The sequence below is a fragment of the Syngnathus floridae genome, chromosome 5 (assembly GCF_059516105.1).
Source record: "Syngnathus floridae isolate MCC-2025c chromosome 5, RoL_Sflo_1.0, whole genome shotgun sequence".
Classification (NCBI taxonomy): Eukaryota; Metazoa; Chordata; class Actinopteri; order Syngnathiformes; family Syngnathidae; genus Syngnathus; species Syngnathus floridae.
This window is the reverse complement of record NC_142417.1, coordinates 8,319,761-8,341,889: the sequence shown is the minus strand read 5'-3', so window position 1 is coordinate 8,341,889 and position 22,129 is coordinate 8,319,761. Positions and strand designations below refer to the sequence as shown.

Here is a 22,129-nt window from a genome sequence, read left to right as displayed (position 1 = left end):
AACCTTGGTCTCGGAGGACTGTGGATGTTTGAACAGTTACAGATAAACAGCACACACACGTTATCAATGGCAGGTGTTAGACACCGGAATAAGGTCAAATCAAGATGTCTGCAAATCTGAAGACCTTTGAAAAACAGTGAAGTCAACATGACATAACATCATGATGGAAGGTCTTGTGAGTTATTTTGGCTTCAGTCTCCTTGTATTATGTCTCCACTCACAGGCAGGCCTGTGTTATTGATAGAAGAACACTTAAATGAGAGATGGAGTCACAGCCCCGCAGGCACACTGAAAGTTAGTCTGTGAGTGCGGAAACAGGAAAAATTAACTATGGATCACCTAAGCTGGACCTTCAACGCAATCGATCGAACTATCCCCACACGACACTCCGGAACTGACGAGCCGCCATGCCCCAACGGTACCTTCCCAGCGGGCTACATTATGGACGAAAGGAGCAAATGGCGTGTCTTGTGCCTTGGCGTGCTGGAAACAAAAGATGTGGAAGATATGTACATCTTGGTCTTCTTCCTTCTCGGATGGCTCTCTCTGATCCTCATGATGCTGCTCGGGTACCGAAAGCTGAAAAGGATGTTTCTTGACAACGAGGGACTTCCGGCCTTGCAGCTTAAGGCTGACAATGGAGAGACCAGAGAATTGATGACCACGCTTCATCAGGAGATGTCTGAATTCCAAAAGAAAATTGACAAACATGAGGCCAGCATGGGAGATGATGAGGTGTGATCAGTCGAGGCTGGAGCTATCTGTGCTGCCGACCGGTGACCTGGGTGCCTGCAGACTGTGACTCCAAATCTACCCAAAATGAGATATGTTGTGGCATTCTTTCAAAAATGTTTCCTTCTTCCTCTCATTCTGGTTCTGTGGTATCATAAGCAACATCCTGGAAGTTTAATTTTTGAGTCAAGCAATGTACATCCCTGGTTAGAATTGGGACGGGACTAGATAAACAGAATTGCTTCAACCCGTCATGTGGAAACAGTACATGAAGTTGCAATGAATGTTGATGATGTACTTGCCGAAATAAATCAAATCAATCCAAAAAATTAAAAGCCTGTTTAAAAGGCTGTCTGTTTTTTTTTAAGTGAAAAGAATACGCATATTGCATACTCATATAATAATAGTAAATAAGGTCATGAAGAGAGCGTTCCACACAGGTGGATACGGGAAGATGACGTCAGCCAAGCGCACTAACATTTTGCCACAACATGACGTCAGGGAGCGAGCACCTTCCTCGGAGCAAACATGGCAGCCGCCATGGAGCTGCGATGCTGGGGAGGCGACTGGGGTTTGCCGTCGGTCCACAACGAGTCACTCGTAGTCCTGGTAATCCTCACGCTTGTTTGCATGAACAAGGCCCTTACAAACGTCACTTTTCCCGGTTTGCCCTGTTTTGTCTGTTCGCTGTCTCCACTCCGATTAGCTTCCCATGCTAACCTGATCGATGCACTCGGTGCTTGTATCTACAAGTCGTGCACAGACCAGAGCGTTGTTATAAACATGTCTTGACAAATATGCATGCAAATGGAAAATGTTACCGAATTAATGTTAACTTTGTCCGAGCTCTGTCTGTTTGTCAGCCATGGCCGAACAAAATGTGTTCGTTCAAGGTCAATATAGAGTAATATTCCTTAGATGAACTTTTTCTTGCCGTTTGTTATTAACAGTACACTTAAATATAATGTAAACCTGTGAAGCACTTTTGTTGTTGTAATTGACTAGTTGTTAATTATGTATTGCAATTTCTAAACAAGGTTGATTCCTTAACCTGTCTGTCTCATATTTGCCACAATTAGTGCTCTTGGAATTTTTGTCACATGCTATTTTATATGCGAATGCATATAAGCATATATTTAGTATTTTTTTAACTTTACCTATTTAATATTATTAGAATCAAACTTTTTTAAAAAGGTACTATAGTGTTTTAAAAACATAACTATTATGTTTAACTATTTAAAGATTTCATTTGTGGCGAATAAGCCAAGTTTTATGGAGAGTCATTCTGCCATCAAAACAGATGCACAAAAGGGTTTTTCATGGTTTGAGTCATGAGAAATTTGCAAAGGATGCCTGCTCACCATCCTGAGTCCTGGCGATGAGATTCAAAAATGCCTCTATCGTCATGGAGCCTTATGTGGGATTTTATTCAAATTCTTAACCCAGTTCTTGCCTGTCGGTGTTTTCTTTCCATCTGTGTTAATTCAGCCATTATTTGTGCTTTCAGGCATATGCCAAATTTTCTGGGGCCAAAGTGAATATTTCTCCTATAGACTGGACTTGGAAAACTTTGACAGGTGATCTGAGGCAGGAATATAATTTGTGTTGAAGGGTTGAAAAGTGCCTGATTTTTCCCCCCCCCACCTCACTATTGTATAGCAACAGTGCCTGAGTTAGTTTGTGGTGATACTTCAGTGACAGAGCCCTCACAGATTCTAAACTTCCTGAGAAAGCAGGTACTAGTGGATGCCTTGCACGTGCTCAAGCACATTAATTTGAAAATAATCAAATTAATTTGTGTTGTTTTCAGAGATTTAATGCAGACTACGAACTGAGTGCCCGCCAAGGGGCTGACACCATGGCTTACATTGCTCTCCTTGAGGAGAAACTCCAACCTGCATTGGTAACGAGACCCCCCTTTACTCAGAAAAGTTTAAGGTGTGACTTTTACCCTTTGCGTCGTAGTTACACACTTTCTGGTTGGATGCTGAAAACTACTCCAATCTGACCCGCCCGTGGTTTGCCTCCCGGTCGCCGTTCCCCCTTAATTTCCTCGTGCCCGGTCGTCATGCCAACAGCGCTCGCTCTCGCATCCTGCTGACCAAAGGAGACGCGCCGTTATGCAGAATCACAGAGGTGGAAGGAAAGGTAAACATGTGGCTTGGAGGGGTAAAAAAAAAGAAGTGGGCATGTTGTCATTGTTTCCTTACTGTTCTTTCTCACTGTGTTAGCTGTATAGTGATGCCAAGGAGTGCCTGAATCTTCTCTCCTACAGACTGGGAGCAGCAAACTACTTCTTTGGCAACTTGTACGTACAAACGTAGAGCGGTGAGCGAGTTGGTGGACCGTATAGTTTGAAAGGACATTTACAAATTGAAACCGTAACATGTGCAGTTGAGTGTATTTGTAACTTTGTAATTTTTAGACCCACCAGCCTGGATGCTTTTGTGTTTGGCTTTGTGGCTCCGCTCCACAAGGCCCACCTTCCCAACAGCCCCCTGCAGAGCCACCTCAGAAAGCTGGAGAACCTGACACACTTCTGCGACAACATTCTGGCAGACTACTTCAACTCTGCACACCCGAGTAAGTTGAGCACATGGACAAACGGATGGAAGAAGTACTGCTTGAGCGCTAAATATTTCTTTCTAAGTACAACTAACATCTTTTGCCATTTCTGATCTTTTTTTTTTGCTTTGTGCTTGATGGATTTTTAGGGCTCACGGCTTTTGTCCCGTTCCACTAAAGCTTGTGCAGCTCTGCTCTTTTTCCACGGGTGTGCCTCTTTTTCCAGGTCTTCTGCCCTCTGTTCAGGAAACAATGGATGCCAACCTCCAGAAACTAACACAGCTTGTAAACAAAGAGTCCAACTTGATAGAGAAGGTGCTTCTGGTTTTGTTTTCTCTTCTTTGCAAGGCCGATGGCTGTCGGCACTTAACTTGCATGCTGGCCACAACTTTAGATCCACCAGAGTAATGGAATGATGAGCAGTGCAGGAGTTGTCTCATGATCGTTTCCACGTATTGCTTTTTTTTTGTCCCAGATGGATGACAACCTCCGCAGCAGCCCTCAGCACAAACCTCATCGGCCGCAGCCCAAGCCCAGTCTGGTCATGGAAATGAGCTCAACACCCGCCTAACACTTTAGGGATGCAGGAAGAAAAACCACCTCTGTAGATGAGACTCCTTGACCGTCGTCAGCGTTAACCGCAGTGTAACCGATCGTGTCTATGAATGCAAATAGCCAAGTTGAAAGGGAATTGCTTTCAAGGATGTCTGCGGGAATGAGAGGGAATTACGCCATAAAGTATAAAAAAAAAAAACTTCCTGAATGAAAAGTCGTTAATGAGGGAATGGAATCATGAACGAGCACTATATGGTAATGACAGAAGTTTCAGAAAGGCAAAAGAAAATGAAAAGTCCTGCAATATAAGTAGTGCTACTTTAACATGTAATTTTTTCCATAATGGAAATGGATTTTATTTTTTGAGCAAGTGTCGTTTCATTAAAGGCTTTAGATGGGGGGGGGCATTTAGATCATATTAAATCCTGTGATAAACCTATATCACTGTAACTTGGTTGGGACTAAAGTGCTTTGTGGAGTTCATTCATAGTTTTTGCCTTGTATCTGAAACACATTATCTGTACAGGGAAATGCGTTTTGTTCGTTTAACCCATGCCCCTCAAACTTCACACCGAAGGGCCCCAAAGTCAGTTAAGAACAGTCATGCTGGAATCAAACCCGGAACCGTCTCGCTGTGAAGCAGCAGCGCTAACTACTCTTCTGTACATTTTAATGTCAATCATGCTGTTCCTGTTTGCTACGTTATGTAACTGACATTGTTTTTGAACTCAAGTCCAACTTGAAATGCGTCATTTGTTGTTTGCCTTCAAATTATTTTCCTTCTATTTATTTTTTGTCTACCAAGTGTATCAGATTGGGTTTCATTATCAAATATGGATTGATGTGCTACTAAAATCTGTGTTATTGTGTATTGAAAAAGTATTCAATTAAAAATGATGCATTCCTTTCAATGCAAGGTATTTTAATAGATTTTTTTTCATCCTGTGTGCAGACTTGTGAGGACTATACTGTACTCAATGCTTGTTCGTGTGCCTTCATTGCTCCTTTCATTTTTGTTTGAGGTCTTAAATGACATCTGCAGATGTTGCTAATGCACTTTGAATGGAAGGTAACAGCTTCAAATAAAAGAAGAATATAGTACAAAAACTACGTGGTTTTTTTTCCCTCCACTCATGACTACTAATCCTTGCTTTGAAACGTTTACGTGATGGCTTATGCTGGCTCGCCTTGGCTTTGATAGTGTGATAATTTATTTACTTGTTTGGAGCATAAAGCTCGCTTTGTTTGCCCCTGGCCTTTGGCTATGGAAAACAAGAGCGACTAATTGAGGGAAAATCATGCCAGGCTGACATCAGATAGTGTCCCAGTTATTGTTGACATTAGAGAAAGACTCCTGCTGAGTCTTGGCTTCTTTGTTAGGGAGTGTGTGAACAATGCATGACCCAAAACAAATCCCCCCAGTTAAGCATTTGTGTTATATTGCATGATGATGCAGAATTACTCTTGCATCAACAGACTCTTAAAACTGCTGGGTCAAAAACAACCCAAATTGGGTTAAAAATTGGACTGACTGACTGAAGTTGGGTCAATTTGACTCAGGAAGTCCTGGGTTGACAAAACAACCCCAAAAATTGGCACGGTCCAATTTTTAACCCAGCAGTTTAGGGACTAAAATTCCAGGATGCACTGGGGCCATCTAGTGATGAAATTTGGCACACTGAATCAAAACACCAGTAGAGCAAATGGAAAAATAATCATGGTCACTCATCTCACAAAGAACTGTTTCCAATAAAGAAAGAAAATAGAAACAGAACACAGAAACAAAAACACACAATCACATCTGTTTACAAAAAAAAAAAATCTCCATACAAAAACAGACATATTCACAATAGGAAGCAAAGTGCTGCAGTAGAATTCATTGAAAGATTAAACTCAGAGATTTGAAATTAATTTTCTAACATTAGAAGTTGGGGGTTTGTTGTGAAGGTGTCGGGAGACACTATTCCAAAATGTAAATGTTTAAAGTTGCCAGCCAAACAAGACAACATGAAGAGCTTATGTCAGTCTAACTGCATTTCATCTCCTAACTAATATATCATCTCGATACTATCTGATATTTACAATTTCATAATTTTTTTACAATGAGGATCGAGTCAATCCAATCCTGTGTGTCTTTTGTCTTTTCTTTCATGACAGTAAGCTTTATCAAAATCATTCATCAATCATTGGCAAACTCCGGCACCTCCGGCACCATGCCGAGCTCAAGTCGACCCGGCGAGTCCAAGGCCAGAACAGGGTGGCACGGCCCGGTAAAGTTGTGCTTGAAAGACCCCAATAACTGACCCGTTTGGGTGTTGTAGAAGCCCAACTGACCTCGCTGGTAGTCCAGGAGCATACCCACCCGCTCGGGCGACTCTATCACAAAGATGCTGGACTGAGAAGCACCGTGGAGCATCTGGTACTGGCAACTACACCAACACAACCGCAAACTAACTCTTTAGACAGTTTCCATGCACAATAAGGGAATTTTTTTGTGTTTCAACGTACCCACATGGCGACGGGATGCACTGTAAACACCAGGAAAGTTTGTTTTCCCCCAGGAGCCACTTTCGCCGTGCTGAGCTGTACGAGACTCCGAGCCTGTAAGCTGCACATCCAGACACCGTGGTCTCCCAGTAGTGGTGACCCTTGGCTGGTAATAACTCACCGAGGATGGATGGGGATCTGGAAAATAGAAATATATACAATATGCACAAGCAGGAAGTGACAACATTTCCTCGTCCCCGGTAGGAAAGAGAAAGTGAATGTTAATCGGTGTTTTTTGATGATTTTTAGGGCTTTGTAAATTTTTCGGGTTTTGTTTTGTGGACCCCTGATTTTGCCTAAATGAAAAGCACAACAAGCTTGTGGCGTTACTCCTTAAGATGGTGAATGAGATGAAGCCTCATGAACTCTGATCTTACAGGATATCATAAATGAGGTTTTGTTCTGGATGATTTTGACAATCTTTCCAGGAAATATAAACACCAAATTGACCATCTTTTGAGTGTTGCACTGTAAAGACGTCAACAGTAGCGTACTAACTGGTTTTCTGTGGATGATGTGTGTTCATGAGCATCTTGGGACAGGTAAACTGTGGTTTGGTCTTCTGACAGCTCCAGAGCAGGGTGAGCTGAAGCTTTCAGCAAGTGAAACCTTGTTCCTGAAAACAGTCAAAATTGTTACATATTAAAAATGGAATTCACGGTTAGGACACCTCATTAGGTACACCTGCATTGTACAATGCAATCATCCAAAGTACTCAGACATGTTTTGGAAACCTTTGGTTGAAATGAGAGCAGCCTCGCTTTGTTCACTGGCTCCAGCTTCATTTACAGCTTTGATGTAAAACAGATAATTCTCATTTGGCTGCAGTAGAACTTTGTGTTCACAGCTTTTTATGCCAGCAATTGATCTAGAAGAAGCAAAAAGACATTTTATTCCATGTACTAGGTCATAGGGAGGATATTCCTCGCAAAATGAAATCATAACAGCGGCCTAAGACTTCAATATAATTTGGTAAACAAGGTCTGAAATCCAACCCGACCCACCTAAGCCCATCTCCTTCCAGCTCGTACTGGCGGCAGTATTCCAGGATGAAAGTCTGTGCAGGATTTTGTTTGGCCGGGCTCCATCTCAGCGTGGCCGAATCCCACGTGACGCTGCAGCGCTCGCTATCCATTACTGGCACAGATGGAGCTGTAAAAAGTCGTCCTTCTAATTAATGTATGCTTTCGAGTGAAGTTCCTGCATGGAGTTGCGCGCTGACCGGTGCTGAAGACGAGCCTCTTGCTGGGCAGAGAGCAGCCTGTGTAGTTCACAGCCATCACCCACACTTTGTAAGACTTGTCAGGTTCCAGCTCCTCCAGGATGCAATAACTCTCCTTCACTGTCACACGGTACTCCTCGGACACAGCTGAGGACAACACAACTCCAGTTCAATTAAAAACAACAATAATGTATGTTTTTTAAATTAATACTTTCCTTTCTTTTGTACAGCAACACTGCATGTAATCTCCTTTATGTATCTACAATATGATGCATGATCAAGTGAGAGTGATTTATGAAATTTAATGGTGTCACCTGATTTCTGATGATCGCATTGATCTTGTATTTTACAAATAAATACATTTATGAAAAAAAGAAAGAGATGTCATTTTTGGACCATGTTGACCTCTCATAAAATTATGTGGGACCCTTCTTGAAAGGAATACACTAAAGACAGAATTATGAAATGTTTTCAGGTCACTTAAGGTAGTAATGTCCTTTTTTTTTTTTTATGTTATTAGTGAAGACCTCATCAGAAAAAGGTGAGTTTCTTTAAAATACCTGTTAGTGTGGACACTGCCTTACAAGTGGCCATTTTACAGGACTACAAAGTTACTAAAACTGATCATACACCATTTGGCAATCTTTGAGAAGGATTGTATTATGTACCTCCTTGTGGCTCCTCCATGCAGTAGACCTGGAAGCAGTCAATGATGTCCCCGGGGTTGACCCTCCAGTAAACGGTGACACTGACACCGGTGGCCGAGCCTGCCTTCTGGGGCTCCAACGTGGGCCTCTGAGGGACTGTGGTGCAGAGTAGGAAACATTTATCATGTTGAGCCACTGCGGCCCACACGGGGATCTGCACACCTGGAATTCCCTTTCGATGCGTGAGTTGTGGGCTGGAGGTGTTGCCTTTGGCGTAATCCTCAAACACCAGCAATCCCTTGGAACCCAACTCCAGTGACATGGTCAAGTCCAAAGCGGCTTTAAGCCTGAGCACACAAAGAACATCTATCTACATTATATCTGTATTATCATCCAATGATGTGTTGTTTTCATCTCGCATTTTATGAAGATGTTCCTAATTTTGTGACCAGCCAATATATTTTCTAGCACAACACACTCTATGCACATTTCAGTGAGGGCATTTTACCTTGCATGAATGTCCTCAGGGGTCTGAAAGAAAAATACATGGATGATACTTTCAAATCATCGTAACATAAATAGTGAACAACAAAGTCAGAAACCTTAGGAGGATTTACCCGAGCGTCCGTCTCAGCTTCTCTGGCCGTGGTCTCCAGGGTGGCCTTGGCCGTGTCGATGCTCTCCTGGAAGCAGACAATCTGGTCGTAGAGCTGCTCCAACTTGGTCTTCTTCTCTTCCTCCATGTTGACGGACATCTTGTTGTACTGCTCCATCACCAAAGCCATGGTCTCGTCGTTCTGTGTCTGCATGGCTGCCTCGCTCTCAACACACTGGTGCTGGATGACAAGAGCAGCGCACAAGCTCATGATCGGCAAATACATAATTCTCAACCCACTCAGTGGTCCGGATTACAGAACAAAGCGGCATACTTTGCCCACTCATACGGTAATTTAAAATAAATGTATACCTCCACAGAGTGGTAGGCCAACTCCAGCTCAGAGACCAGGTCCTCGATGTTCTCAGATCTTTCCTGCAGCTCGGAGATCCACTCACTCAGTCGCTCCTGTTACATAGCAGACGTTTGACAATTAGTCACACGTTTGTTCATTCATTCATTAACATTATCTCGAGCAGTAGATTCATCCATCCATTTTGGATTTCTTGTACAGTGAATGAATGAAACCCCTTGGTTGTTGGTGGTGGTGATGAAGGTGCTGATGTGATACCGATCGAGACATTCAAAGAGAAAGACATCAAAAACATTGCTGACCCTGCTTCATGCAGCAATAATCCATTTTTCTATATCATAACGTCGAGGGTGGTCCTACAACGTTTCAGTGAAGTATATTATTTACCAAAGTAATGGGACAACCCCCAAATCGATTATATTATAAATCACTCAAGGATTAATATACTTTTTTACCAAGTGAGTCTTCATTTTTACATCAAAATTCTTAATTTTTATACAATTTTAAACATGCTCAAATGAATTTAACAAGCAAGAACTTGAGAGCCCTGACTTTTTCCATTTTCGCTTACTGAGTTTGTAATCCACGTTGCTCAATAATTTTATCACTATAGTGAAGTATTTTGGTTTAGTGTGCTCATCCTTAACAATCCTGACATCCAGCCATTTATCTCAATGTCAAATAATTACAGATAATTTCTTACCCTGATGTCCTCAAAGGCTTTGTCCACTTCATGCACCTCGTGTCCACCATGGTCCCCAGAATCACAGTCGTCCTTCGCCAGCAAACACTGACAGGTGAGACAGAACCAATCCATCCCCTCAAGTTCAGCAGCTAATTGGGCCCGACGCTGCTCCTCAGCATCAATGATGTCGTAATCAGCCTCAATGAGATCTTTGTCTTCAAACACATCCACATCAGCTCCTTCTTCCACCACCTCAGTCGATTGAACAGACACCAGCGCTGGTCCCTCTACTTTTTCCAGTACTTCAGGTTCGACAAGCTCTCTGATGTCCTGTTCATCAATCATCTCATAATCATCACATGTCACCTCTGGAATATCTTCAAGTGTCTCATCTTGAGCTTTGCGTCCGTCCTCGTTCTCTACGTGAAGACCAATTTCTAAGCATGTGTACGTGTTCACATAGTCATTTTCTGGGCCGTCTTCTAACTTTTCTGTATCTGGTTGTAGGTCCTCCTCATGGGGCAGAGATAAATCCTCTTGTGGGGCAAAGCTCCTCAGAGGAGGAAAAAGGATCTCATCTTTGTTGCTCTCTGTCTCTTCCTTCTCTGCCTTTTCCACTGAAGATGTTGGTGAGGACACCCTGTTCAAAGTTTCCAACTGTCCAGTTGCTTCTTCCAACTGAGGCGTTGCTATTGTTTCCATGGTGTCCTGATCAGATATAGTGACGTGTACATATTCTGCGTCGAGATCAGCTAGAGTCACTGCATTACTTTTTGTAATCTCCTCTGAGCATGGGCTGGTGTTTATGTCCATCTCAACAGCTTGACCTTTGGGCACAAAGACAATCATGTCGTCGTCCGTTTCAGTTTTTGGAGTGCCAGCCTTGCTGCTTCTTGAAGGTGTCTGGTTCTTAAGTTCTGAATCTGTCTCCTGTTCTTTCATTTTGGTGTTGATCTTCAACCCCTGATCAGATACAAAACATGGTGACTCATCTACGGCGACATTGTATGGCAACACATCCGTGGTTGTTTCTGCTTGAGGAATACTTGTCGTCTCCTGAAGATCAATGTGAACCTTAGTCTGTGTCGCTTCTTCATCCGCTGTTTTCTCAGTTACCTTCACGACTGCGTGCACCGTTGGCTCAAAGTCAGTAAAGATCTCAGCTGCAGCAGGTTGCTCAGGATCCAGCTCCTTTTTCTTACATGGCAACTTCTCTTCTAGTATCTCCATTTCAACAAAGGTTTCAGAAGCCTCCTCGTTTTTCTGTGCCTCTGTTGTTGGGATCTCATCCTGGATGTTCATACTAACAACTGTCACAATCTCAGATGTGGGATTCTCACAAATTTCCCTTGCTGTGTCTTCTTCTTGAAGTTTGATGACCGTTTGAGGAACGTCTACAATAACAGTAGGTGGCATCACACATTCCTGATCAAGTAGGTCATGTGTTCGGGATAGTTCTTGGGTTTTACTGATGCTAACTTGTTCATTTCTCTGGTCTTCCTCTTCTGTTAAGATTTTTTGAGGGATGTGAGTGAAGCCCTCAGGAGTTCCAGCTTGAGCTTGCACCCTTTCTTTCTTTGGGCTGTCCTCATAAACTAAATCTACAATAAGGGCCGGCTCTTCATTATCTTCTATCCTTTCCATTTCTGGAACTTGCTCTTCAGACTTTGTTGCTGCTGAATCTTCAACTACTTCAATGGTAACCGCTTGTTCCGTATCCTCAGTCTTGATTTCATCTTCTTCCTGTTCCACGGCTCTTGTTAGACATCCTGTCATTTCAAACTCACTCAGTGACCACAACATCCTCCTATCTTTCTTCTCCTCCACGGATTCAACTGGAAGGTCCACTGTGGGGGTGTCATCTTTCAAGGTGAATTTTTCCAGGTACCCGGCTGCCTCTTCTGAATCGGACAAACATTGCCGAAATGATTTTTCAGATGTCACGCTCTCTGCCTCCGAGTATTCCTCGTCACTCTTTCTCCTCTCACCCACAGCATCCTCATAAAGGTCAGAGTACATGAACGACATGGCGGTGGGTTCTTCTAGCAGCATGGGGTCAATGATCTTAGGGGGTCCAGGGGAGATGTAAATAGGGGTGAGGGTGGTTTCTTCACTCGCAAACAATACCGAGCCGCTCTCTCTTCTCACTCTTGAACTTTCCACCCCCTCATCTGCATTTTGTTGCATTTCATTTACAGGAGCTCCTTCTCCATAGAAAACCTCATCCAGGTGTTCTCCAACTATCTCCGCTTCTGTCACAAAGACGAACGAGTCTTCTGACTTTGATGGGCTGTCTCTGACTACCTTTGTAGGAATTGATTCCACTTTGCCACTTTCCCTCGCAGGTTCTTCCACCTCAGTTTTAAGATCTGGAGCTTTTTGTCCGGGAATCACCTCATCCACCAGGGTAAACTTCTCAAAGTAGTCAATGTCTTTGGAGCCATCTTTTGGAATGGATGCTTGTCTCAATTGAGTGTCCATCGGAGGACCAGTGTCGTCATCATTTAAGGGCTGTTGATTGAACACAATCATTAAATCAATTCAGAGAGGATAAGAATAGAAATAAAAAAAATAGACAAATTAAAATTTTTAATTATAAATACCTCATTGCATTCCAGTATTTCCACATCTTGAGGCGAGCCACAGTTCTGTGCGGTTTCCCCGAGATGGTTTCGAGATCTGATCTTAGAAGTTTGGTCAAGATAAGACATGTTGTCCTTCAGTTCCGTGCTCTCTTCTTCATCCACTGTGGGAAGCTTGGAGGGGACCCTGATGTTGAGAATCTCATAACCCTCCGAAATCAAACTAAACAACTGCTGATCTTTGGTTTTGATTTCTTCCAAATCTGTCCCTGTTCCGCTCTGTTGCTCTTTGACATTGGGGAGAGACACCTCTGCCATCTCGGGTCTCTCCACTCCCAGAGCCGAGGCTGACCTTGAACCGCCAGATCTGCTTAACCTGTCCCTCAATCTGCTGTTCCTTCCTGACTTCGTTCTCCTACGGACTACTTTGTCCTCATCAAAGATGATTGTGACTTTCCCGGCGACTCCAGACCCTTCCACGCTGCAAGCTTCAGAGATGGAGCTGGTCTCAGAGGCCCAAGGAGTAGAGCAGCGACTGGAGGCTGTCTCCCAAACAATGCCACTGTCCTCGCTCTGGACAGTCACCATCGAGAACGACGGATCCACCATCAGGCACTGGAGTTTGGGCTTCACAGACTGATCCTGGACAACCTCCCGTAGACTGGAAAGAGAAAACAAGTAGCTTCAGAGAGGATACATCGAAGCAAAACTTGGTTTAGCAAGGTTTACCACTCCTGAACACTAAGAGTGATGCAATGTTCAGGGCAAAATGCGCAACAACTCCAAAACATCAATCTTGTAATACGAGAAGGCCTTCCAAACAGACTATATCAGTTTCCTTAACCATTTATGATGAGCGAGGATGTGTGTAGCAACCAGCATGAAATTTATGAGAACGCACTGGCAGAATGGGGCTTCCCCCAGTACCTTCATTCCTCACAATATAGCTAAAGAGCTAACTGAATTTTAACAATAGCAGTAAAAAGACAAAAATAACAGCATTGATAAGTATCAATATATTTTGCAGATTGAATTGACAGACGTTTATCAGATTAGGTCCAGTTAGATGTTTCAAGCACCTGTTTCGCAATTCCTCCACCTCGTCCTCATCATCCTGGCTCATGACATCTGAAGCCTCACACTGGAACTCTGTCAGCTCAGTCATCTCCGAGTCCAAACTTCCACATTCCTCCATTATTCCTTGTACGTCGGTGTTTTTATTTTTTTAAAAAGGTCTTCTTGTTTTCAGCCACTTTTTGAGTCCAGGAGCGTCAGTGTGTTCCGTTTGTGCCATTCTAAGTTAGGAGGGGTCCATCTGACTCAGCTCAGGACAGAAATAGACTAAGTGGGGAATGCAAAGAGGGGTAACGCAGAGTACATATGGAAGGACGCCGCTCGATCTCACTAGGTCTCGAGTCGTGTGCAAAGATTTGAGGGCATGGACTACATTCTTACAAAATGTTATTGGTAATGTAGGCAAACATACATGTTGTGAACATCAATCTGTACGAACAAAATGCAACTGGACTCGTGTAACTTTAAGATCAAAATCCCCGTTGCTAAGTTAAATATAGGCCATGTGCTGAAACAGAACCCCCTGGTCTCCCCTCCTGTTCTTGGCAATGCTTGAGAGACACAGACACACAGCTTAGAAGCTTCACTCGTATGAAAAGAAAACAAAAGTTGGTATTTTATCCATGAACTACCATCTGATCTAAATAAACTTTTCTATGAATTAAATCAGTTAAATTTGTCCATTTTCAGGCTAGATTGGAACTCAGTGGTGGGATAAAGAAATATACAGTTTTGGTTTTCATTAAAGGTATCAAATCCATCATACTTCACAATAAATTCAAATAAATCACCAATACTGATTTATAAGGAGCCCCCTGAGATGACATGGAAGAAAAAAAAAAAAAAAAAACATAACTGTGACCCGAAAAAAAAAAAAAAAAAAATTATACTTGCTTGCAAAGATTCCCTCCCAAATATTTGCATTCTCACGTAATCATTGTGAATACAAATCTTCGAGGGAAGGCAACTATTTGAGCGGGACCAAAAAGATTGCGAGGGAATGCAAAGGCTTTTTTTTTCTTTCTCCTTTGACATCTTGTGGGCTCTGTAGATTTAATTTCTTAACATAAAAAAAACATAGAAACTTGTACAAAAGAAAGACACTTGGGCACATCGACAAGAGGACGCTGAAGTCAGTATAAGCAAATCCTACAAATTTCCAGTGGACCGGGACACTTTGAACAATGGGCATCCAGAGACGCCCTGGGAAAAGCTGAGCTCAAAGAACTCATTTATTTCCAGGATGTTTCCTCATCAATGATCTCTTGCATAGGAAGAATGGAGTTTAGGTCCATTTCCTTCCGTAGCATTAGCCAGGACTATGCAAAGAGACGACACATGGAAGAAGGGTAAAAAAATAGGAACATAAGATTACAAGATTTTAAAAAATGCATAAAATGTTTCCCCCTTTCACATACCTCAAGAAACTGAGATTTAATGTAATCAAATTTGGCCTGCTTGTTGACTGCCCGGGCAACATTTTTTCTCTCAAACGGCTCTGAAAAGGATCACCATGAAAAAAAGTCATATTAAAAGCAGTGACAATGTGTCTTTTTAAGAAAAGAAAAAACATGTTTACCTTCTACACATAGGAGTGTGTCTTTCCACTTTGGATGGTTGTGCCTGGGCAGCGCTTTGCCAACTCGGACAGAAATCACACTTTTCTTCCAGCTGCATTACGGAAAAGATTCAACGTTATTCACTTGCAATTGGAAGCAATATCCTAAATTTGAATGGCTCATCAGCTGCCCAGTCTAATGTCGTGGCCTTGTTATGATTTGGGGGGGGGGGTCTTAGACTAAAACACACACAAAAAAACATCAACATATAGGTATGGAATGTGTTTGGGTGCTCGGGGACCTCTACAATGCGCCATATTACTAAGAGCCCACATCACAGGACGTCGGGTTAGTGCTGTGTGAAGCCAAAGGTCACACCTGCCCCTGGCACTCAAGCAGACACACGAGAGCAACGAAGATAAAGGACGACAGAGGAAGAGCGAGAAAGAGAGGCAGTTGGCAAGGGGACTGGAACACACAACAGGTGGGGGAAAAGCAAAACAGAAGCGTATGACGCACAAGTCTGGACCATGTGTTATGTTGAGCACCTGAATTCGGTCGCATAATATCTGAGAAAGCCCAGAAGCAGCATTCCCAGAGACGATTGGTTTCGTGAATTGAAGCGGGGGATGTGTTCGGCTCCCTCGGGGATCATGTCAATCTCCAAAGAGGGATCAAAACACTCCTAAACATCAAGACACAAGCTATTGACAAATCTCATATGATATCGTATCGCTCATAACACAGAACAATAACATGCTCTTCCACTAGATGGCAGAAGATACAATCTCTCCAGAGACCCAACTTTCTATATGATGCCTCTAAAGAAATCAATCTCTAAAGGTGATTAATTTGAATTCCTTCAGAAGCATATTGTACAGATTCATATTTTAAATGCAACTGAACAGTCAACCTATACCTGAGTTGCCAAAAAGTGGGGAAACTTACTGGAAAATCCATCTGCAGTGAAGGAAGCACTGGTGTTTGAAGGGCTAAAATGAGAAATCATAATTTAGCCAGGAGCGAGGATTTAAATGGGTCGATTGTGTGCGTATGTGTGTGTACTGACTCTGAAGGTAGTGCAGCACCATCAGCGCCAACGTGTAGCTGCTTAACGTTCCTTGACTGGCATCATTGATTTGACGATGCTGTGCCCACTTCTTGACAACAAGGATGAGTGGTCGTATCCTGGGCTCAACTGAACATAGAGAGGCATGCACATACATTTAACCTTCCGCAAACTACTGGGAGTGACTTCTAAATTGGGAGAACAATTTACCGTAAGCATAACTCTTCAGAAGGAATGTGTTTCGGATGCCCACTATGTTGTTCACGTTCAGGTCAAAAGTCAGATTGCTTCAGTGAGAACAACACAGTTCAATCTTAGATTGGAACACAATGTAAAACCCAAAGTCACTAACAAGTGTTGCTCCTACCTTACCTGCCTCTCTCTTGGAACCTGAGGATGGGCACCTTGGCTCTGATCAGATGTAGCCGCTCTACTAAATCTAGCGAGAAAATAAAGCAGAGAATTTGAATGAGTCCTCTACTGAAACATTTTCTCTCACTGAGGAAATAGCACCACCTTGTGGTGTGGGAACTTGTTGTAAAAGATTACAACACAGGAGTACTTGTGTTGTGATGGTTTTGTTTGACCATGAAACAAATTTTTCCCAATTGTTAAATTGTATTATTGTAATTGGTAACACCCTTTGAACCGAAGGATGATTATTTAATTTTAATTTAAATGGCATTAAATGAGTAGGATGGTTATAATATATATAATATATATAATAATAGGATGGTTATTATTATTATTATACAATAATAATAATAATAATATGTTAATGATTAAAAAAAAGCGTACTCACTCATTGACCTCATAATCCTTTGGAGGGCAGAGAGCACTGTAATTGGATCTGTTTTTTTCTGAAACAAAAAGAAATGTGACTAGGAGAGGAAAAATGCCAAGACACAAACGCCAAAGGGTAGAGGAAATAGTTTTACATTTTCATGGAGGACGTAACACAAATCTGCATCGCTGCTCCGGCAGGCTAATCCGCTCATGGTGGATCCCGTCAAATAAAGCTGCCCCACTGTGAGAAAAAACAAAGAAGTGATAATGCAAAGACAACACGGTGCAAGAGTAATTAATACATACTTGTGGAGACACGCATGTCTCGTTGCAGCAAACTTCTGCACGTCTCTTTCCGACATAAATCCGAAGGCTGTTGCTGGCATATCTCAAACAGATTGGCCACCTGAAAGCTTAGCTGAGGACACAAAAAGAGGCTGACAACATGAAAACATACTCCGAGTGATAAACAGCATTATTTTTGGGTACCTTGTCGTCATCATGGACGTTCAGGTTCATGGAGCCACACGGGATTGTGGGAGCGTTACAGTGCACATGGGAATGAGGGTGATCAAAATCTGAGGATGATCTTGAGGAGCCCGGCAATGCATGGTCAGATCTAAAACAGGGCCGATCGTGCCAAATGTGAGGATTTCCTGAAGGGGGGAGGGATGAGTCGTCGCCACGTCGGCGCTTCACAAGCGGGAAGTCATCGTCCTCGTGTTTTCTCCTGTAAAAGGATGCAAGATTTGAAAGCCTGGATGTTCACAATTAACATTGAGAAAAAGTTAGATAAGTGACATACTTGCGCCAGTCACTCCTAGTTTGAGAAGGTGGAAAGGGAGGCAATGGGCAAGGCCTCCAATCATGAGGAGGCAAGCTGTCATGTGGTGGGCCATCATAGCTATTGAGACACATACTATTACTAATTATTTATTAAAAATTCACATTTAGCACAGAATTGTAGATTAAGATATCAAATTACAGAGGACTATACACAAATGCACACCACACATTTCAGATTTTAAATGTTTAAAACTGCAAATTATTTTCATTCCAATTCAGTTACATATCCATCTTTGTGTTGGGATACCACATTATTTCTCAACAAAATACATTTAGATGTGTGATTGTAAGGTAAACATTTTTTGAAACGTTTCAAGGGAATGAATAGTTTTGCAAAGCACTAATCAAATCTCACAAAAACATTACATCTGTTTGGCTTTCACGTGAAATTTCTGGATTAACCTAAAATGCATTTTAACCTTCTCAGGTGAATTTAACTTTATATCAATATAACATTTTCTTGCCGTTTTACACATAATACATGTCAAAATAACCAACGCCAAAGTTGTTGTTTTTTTTGCCATGCAACTCTAATATAGTAGCCTGCTCGTGCAAGTACAAAAACACAGTTGGCACTTTAGGGAATCCGAAACTTCACCCAAAAGATGATTACCCCTAACTTTTGTTGGATACCATTACTGTGACAAATAGCCCCCAATAAAGCACTCAGTGAGACTGACTTGTCAACTGCTCTGTGCTCATAAAAGTGGGGATCCATGCAAGCGGGCCGTGGGCTGTAGGCTGGTCGCCTCCTCGATGGCGAATCACGTGGGAACATGTCTCGCGAAGCCACTGCTATCGAAGATACATGAAACAAGAGGTAAAGAAGCAGGACATGAAAATAGTTCAGTAACTATTATGATAACTAAGAGGTCACAAGTACGGGGATTATGAAAATTGAACATGCATGTCGCTTTCAAATTAGTAACTCGTGCTGCTAGCTGCTTACTACCAGCTAGGGCTTCAACCCAATCAATCGACTATTTAGACAGGAACCTTGGCGAGAAATCCCAGAAGTAAGTCGTTTTTTGTTTTTAGACAATTTAATTCAAGATTACACGTACCAAAACCTACCATTTATCACCGCGAGCCACTTCCTGATCGCTTGATCTCGCGTTGCAGTGACGTCATCCTTTTTCTTTTTTCAAGGGTGCGTGTTTCTTGAATCTCGAATCGGGTGACGTCACGAAACAAAAAACTTGTCTAGTGATGTGCATTCCAGTTCTTTTAGATGAACTGAAACTTTAGAATCAGTTCACTCAAAAGATTCGTTCAAACGAATCGTTCAATGAATTCCCCCCAGTGGAAACAACTCATATACATCAAACAATACAACTACACAACCCCCCACCCCCCCCCAATTATTATATATAATAATAATTGGCTCGGGTAATTAACACATTTTATTCTATACTACAACACCTACATACTGATCCGTTGGCAACAGTCTCTCACCCGGTCGTGAACGGGACGTTGCGTCACTGACTCGTTCGTGAACGGGAAATTACGTCACTGACTCGTAAAGTCCCGCCTCCATCGAACGCTCGCTGGCGCTGCTGATTGGTCGTTCGCGAAGATTCACGAGTGAGTGACAGACAACATTGCCGCCATGCCATTGCCAGCCGACACACTTTATGCCGACATTGATGTTTTAATTTGGTATTTGTTGGCTTGTAGTTGATGGTGTTATTATATCGAATATGTTTGTGTTTGAATAAAAGGTTGGAAAAAAACGTTATGCTGACATTTGTTAATTTTGGGGACACCAACTAATATAGCAACGTAAAACACATACACATATTGTCATATAAAGCAGTTAATCAAAGGTCAGATTTTTATGTTTTGATTGGCGAATATAAAAACAAGGAATAAAACACCAGACAAGTTATAACATAAATGTTAATAATAATAATAATAATAATAATAATAAAAGTGCATCTCAAACCAGCAATCTAATGTGAAACTGCAGTCGATATATTGGACAACAATATTTAGGCATATATATGCATACACGTTATTTAAAACCTACTATAAGTAAATCGTAAATCTACATTCTGGCTTACATAATTCACGCCAGGAGACGCAACATATTCACTGATTGATCCGTTGATGCACCGGAAGGCAGTTCACTCATTTACTCGTTCGCGAACGGGAAAGCCAGGATTCGTTCCCTCACTGATCCGTTATCGCGGTGAACTGGAAATGCAGTGAGTGATTCGTTCACTCACAGATTTGTTCGTTGGTGAACGGGAATTGCAATTCATGACTCGTTCGTGAACGGGAAGTTACGTCATTTTCTTCTTCGTTTTGTTTTACGGCGAGGTGGCACCAGATTCAATGGGCATTACCGACACTTACTGGTTGAAGTTACATGAACGGAAAAAACTATCGTGCACTGAAAAGATTCGTTCCTTTTGAACGAATCGTTCACTGTTGGTTTGACGTCTACTTGTCACACTTTCTTGTCGAGCCCGTTGTGCTTTTGCCTCACAAGTGCAAACGCACTCAACGGTGCATTTTGGAGAGAAAATAGTAAGGAGACCTTTGAGATGACCAACGAAGATATTTTGCCAAAAAGGTAATACATTTCCATCTATTCTAAGATTTGAAAGTCTTCTAACATTGTTCCTACTTGTGATTTTTTAGGGCACACTTACACGCATGACTAATAAGGAGATTTATTTATTTTTTTATAGGTTTGAACATTAAACACCCAATGAATATGGAAGGAATTGTTGAAAATGGATTGTCATTCCATCCAGACGGTGACATAGATGTGGCTCCAGTTATGGTGATTTTTTGTTTTAATTTTATACAAATGACAATCACAAAAGTGTCCATGTAGGAGAAAAGTGGTTTCAAAGAAGAATTTGTTTGTTTCAGGAACCTCGGCATGCTTGGATGAAGACATTTGTCAAACACCTTGGCTCTGGAACAGTAACAATTGTTATTTACACCGAAAAGAAGGCCTTCAAACCAGGTGATGTGCAGTATTTATACACGCATGTAGACAGTGTGAACTTGTACACTGTGGTGTCTGTGTCTCAAAGCCCTCAACGCTCGCCACAGCATATTTTCGTTCTTCAATGACACCACGCCCCATTCTCAACTCTTTAAGCTAATCATTTTCTCATCCTGCAGGCGAAGGCATCCAAGTCATTGTTGAAGCCATCAACCGGTCGACTTGCTCATTGATGCTCAAGTACATATTGCAACGGAAGCAAAGTCGTGTTTCCCCGGGTAAAAGGATAACTGCTGTGTGTCCTATCGCTGAGAAAGATGCCAAGCGTGTTCGCGCCTACAGCAGAAAGACGATGCTCGATGTGATCACCATCCCGAGAGGGAGCCCTCCCACCATCTCCATGGGTTCACCCATTGAACTTCACTACGAGCTGAAGGTAAACCAGACCAGACCAGTCAATACACGTTTGTCAATGTCATTGTAGTAAATTGTGAAAAATGTTCTACAGGTCTGTGTGGATATGACTGGCTCAAACTCCGCTTACCTCAGACTGCCAATAGTTGTGCTCCTCAGCAGTCTACATTCCGCCAAACGACATCAACAGTCACTCAATGCTTTAACTCCGGGAGATGTTCATCCAAACTCAAACCAGCAAATGCAGAGGCCTAGAGAAAGACCACGAAAAGCCAACTCTATGGACATGCTAATAGATTTTTAAATATAGATTTAATTCTTGTTATTATAATTATTATAATAATTCCTGCATTTTGAAATTCCTAACTGCACAGCTAACTGCTAGCTAATTATGCTCGCTTATCTTTAGGATGGAATTCATATAGTAGTCCTAATGGATGAAAATCTAATCCAAGCATGTAGTATGTAAACCCAAGTTTTTGTAATTGTTTGACGCTCTTGCTCTGTTATGTTTTCGATGGAATTCATGTACTATAGTATATACTGAAATTGAAATGTTCTTGCTATCTTGTAAGATTAGACAAATACTATAGAATGACTTGCAATCAAGATTTGCCTTAATTGTGTTTCTATGAACCCTATTATCGTTGAGATTATGTACTGTAGTGTAAAAATTAATCATTCTAAAAAAAAATCTTATTTATAGATTTGCACCACCACAAAGCACTAATGACAAATGAAAAAAATGACTGAAAAAGAACTATCAGAAATAAAAATGAATGACTATTTTGCATGAAAAGCAAAAAGAAAATGTGAATATTCATGAAGAATAAATGCATTATCAAGCCATGATCCCTGAGCAATACATTTCTTATGACCAATCACGGAAATCCTAATCAGAAAGTTAGTAGTCAGT

At 41.9% G+C, this 22,129-nt stretch overlaps 4 protein-coding genes across 9 annotated transcripts; 2 read left to right on the top strand and 2 right to left on the bottom strand.

The window, feature by feature from the left end:
* Positions 1 to 1,201: 1,201 nt before the first annotated feature.
* mtx3 (metaxin 3) lies at positions 1,202 to 4,959 on the top strand. Of its 2 annotated transcripts, XM_088376549.1 has the most exons (9): positions 1,202 to 1,341; positions 2,240 to 2,309; positions 2,392 to 2,468; positions 2,543 to 2,635; positions 2,698 to 2,880; positions 2,964 to 3,040; positions 3,158 to 3,315; positions 3,524 to 3,612; positions 3,773 to 4,959. In XM_088376549.1, the coding sequence occupies exons 1-9, from the start codon at positions 1,261 to 1,263 to the stop codon at positions 3,866 to 3,868; spliced, it is 924 nt and encodes a 307-aa protein (XP_088232675.1). In that variant the 5' UTR covers positions 1,202 to 1,260; the 3' UTR covers positions 3,869 to 4,959. The 2 variants fall into 2 exon arrangements, with proteins under 2 accessions (XP_088232675.1, XP_088232676.1); XM_088376550.1 differs by lacking the exon at positions 3,524 to 3,612.
* Positions 4,960 to 5,542: 583 nt separating this feature from the next.
* On the bottom strand, positions 5,543 to 13,805 carry cmya5 (cardiomyopathy associated 5). The gene is made up of 14 exons (XM_088376543.1): positions 13,583 to 13,805; positions 12,525 to 13,164; positions 9,940 to 12,432; positions 9,236 to 9,331; positions 8,886 to 9,104; positions 8,777 to 8,799; positions 8,491 to 8,615; positions 8,290 to 8,424; positions 7,622 to 7,768; positions 7,404 to 7,551; positions 7,134 to 7,267; positions 6,898 to 7,015; positions 6,361 to 6,537; positions 5,543 to 6,281 (listed from the first exon to the last, which is right to left on the bottom strand). The coding sequence occupies exons 1-14, from the start codon at positions 13,696 to 13,698 to the stop codon at positions 6,032 to 6,034; spliced, it is 4,821 nt and encodes a 1,606-aa protein (XP_088232669.1). The 5' UTR covers positions 13,699 to 13,805; the 3' UTR covers positions 5,543 to 6,031.
* Positions 13,806 to 13,947: 142 nt separating this feature from the next.
* On the bottom strand, positions 13,948 to 19,052 carry tent2 (terminal nucleotidyltransferase 2). 5 transcript variants are annotated; one of them, XM_088376546.1, is made up of 15 exons: positions 18,912 to 19,052; positions 18,518 to 18,632; positions 17,797 to 17,910; positions 17,481 to 17,721; positions 17,298 to 17,409; positions 17,144 to 17,232; positions 17,008 to 17,065; positions 16,578 to 16,644; positions 16,416 to 16,492; positions 16,206 to 16,334; positions 16,085 to 16,128; positions 15,685 to 15,821; positions 15,157 to 15,248; positions 14,996 to 15,075; positions 13,948 to 14,896 (listed from the first exon to the last, which is right to left on the bottom strand). In XM_088376546.1, the coding sequence occupies exons 2-15, from the start codon at positions 18,613 to 18,615 to the stop codon at positions 14,810 to 14,812; spliced, it is 1,425 nt and encodes a 474-aa protein (XP_088232672.1). In that variant the 5' UTR covers positions 18,616 to 18,632; positions 18,912 to 19,052; the 3' UTR covers positions 13,948 to 14,809. The 5 variants fall into 5 exon arrangements, 4 of the variants coding, with proteins under 4 accessions (XP_088232672.1, XP_088232673.1, XP_088232670.1 ...); XM_088376547.1 differs by having other exon boundaries at positions 17,797 to 17,895; XM_088376544.1 differs by having other exon boundaries at positions 18,902 to 19,008.
* A 1,255-nt stretch (positions 19,053 to 20,307) lies between these two features.
* On the top strand, positions 20,308 to 22,065 carry LOC148397919 (arrestin domain-containing protein 3-like). Its single transcript, XM_088375132.1, has 5 exons — positions 20,308 to 20,415; positions 20,534 to 20,628; positions 20,721 to 20,817; positions 20,979 to 21,235; positions 21,308 to 22,065. The coding sequence occupies exons 2-5, from the start codon at positions 20,554 to 20,556 to the stop codon at positions 21,515 to 21,517; spliced, it is 639 nt and encodes a 212-aa protein (XP_088231258.1). The 5' UTR covers positions 20,308 to 20,415; positions 20,534 to 20,553; the 3' UTR covers positions 21,518 to 22,065.
* Positions 22,066 to 22,129: the final 64 nt, after the last annotated feature.

Coding starts and splice junctions, on each gene's coding strand:
- mtx3 (XM_088376549.1), top strand. CDS start 1,261: ATGGCAGCCGCCATGGAGCTGCGATGCTGGGGAGGCGACTGGGGTTTG. Junction 2,469..2,542: donor TAAACTTCCTGAGAAAGCAG/GTACTAGTGGAT, acceptor TGTTGTTTTCAG/AGATTTAATGCAGACTACGA. Junction 2,881..2,963: donor TCACAGAGGTGGAAGGAAAG/GTAAACATGTGG, acceptor TCACTGTGTTAG/CTGTATAGTGATGCCAAGGA.
- tent2 (XM_088376544.1), bottom strand. Junction 17,410..17,480: donor ACGTCCATGATGACGACAAG/GTACCCAAAAAT, acceptor TTGTGTCCTCAG/CTAAGCTTTCAGGTGGCCAA. Junction 15,076..15,156: donor CACACTCCTATGTGTAGAAG/GTAAACATGTTT, acceptor GATCCTTTTCAG/AGCCGTTTGAGAGAAAAAAT.
- LOC148397919 (XM_088375132.1), top strand. CDS start 20,554: ATGAATATGGAAGGAATTGTTGAAAATGGATTGTCATTCCATCCAGAC. Junction 20,629..20,720: donor TAGATGTGGCTCCAGTTATG/GTGATTTTTTGT, acceptor TGTTTGTTTCAG/GAACCTCGGCATGCTTGGAT. Junction 21,236..21,307: donor AACTTCACTACGAGCTGAAG/GTAAACCAGACC, acceptor AATGTTCTACAG/GTCTGTGTGGATATGACTGG.
- cmya5 (XM_088376543.1), bottom strand. CDS start 13,698: ATGGAGGAATGTGGAAGTTTGGACTCGGAGATGACTGAGCTGACAGAG. Junction 8,616..8,776: donor CCTGAGGACATTCATGCAAG/GTAAAATGCCCT, acceptor TTGTGTGCTCAG/GCTTAAAGCCGCTTTGGACT. Junction 7,552..7,621: donor GAGGCTCGTCTTCAGCACCG/GTCAGCGCGCAA, acceptor GACTTTTTACAG/CTCCATCTGTGCCAGTAATG.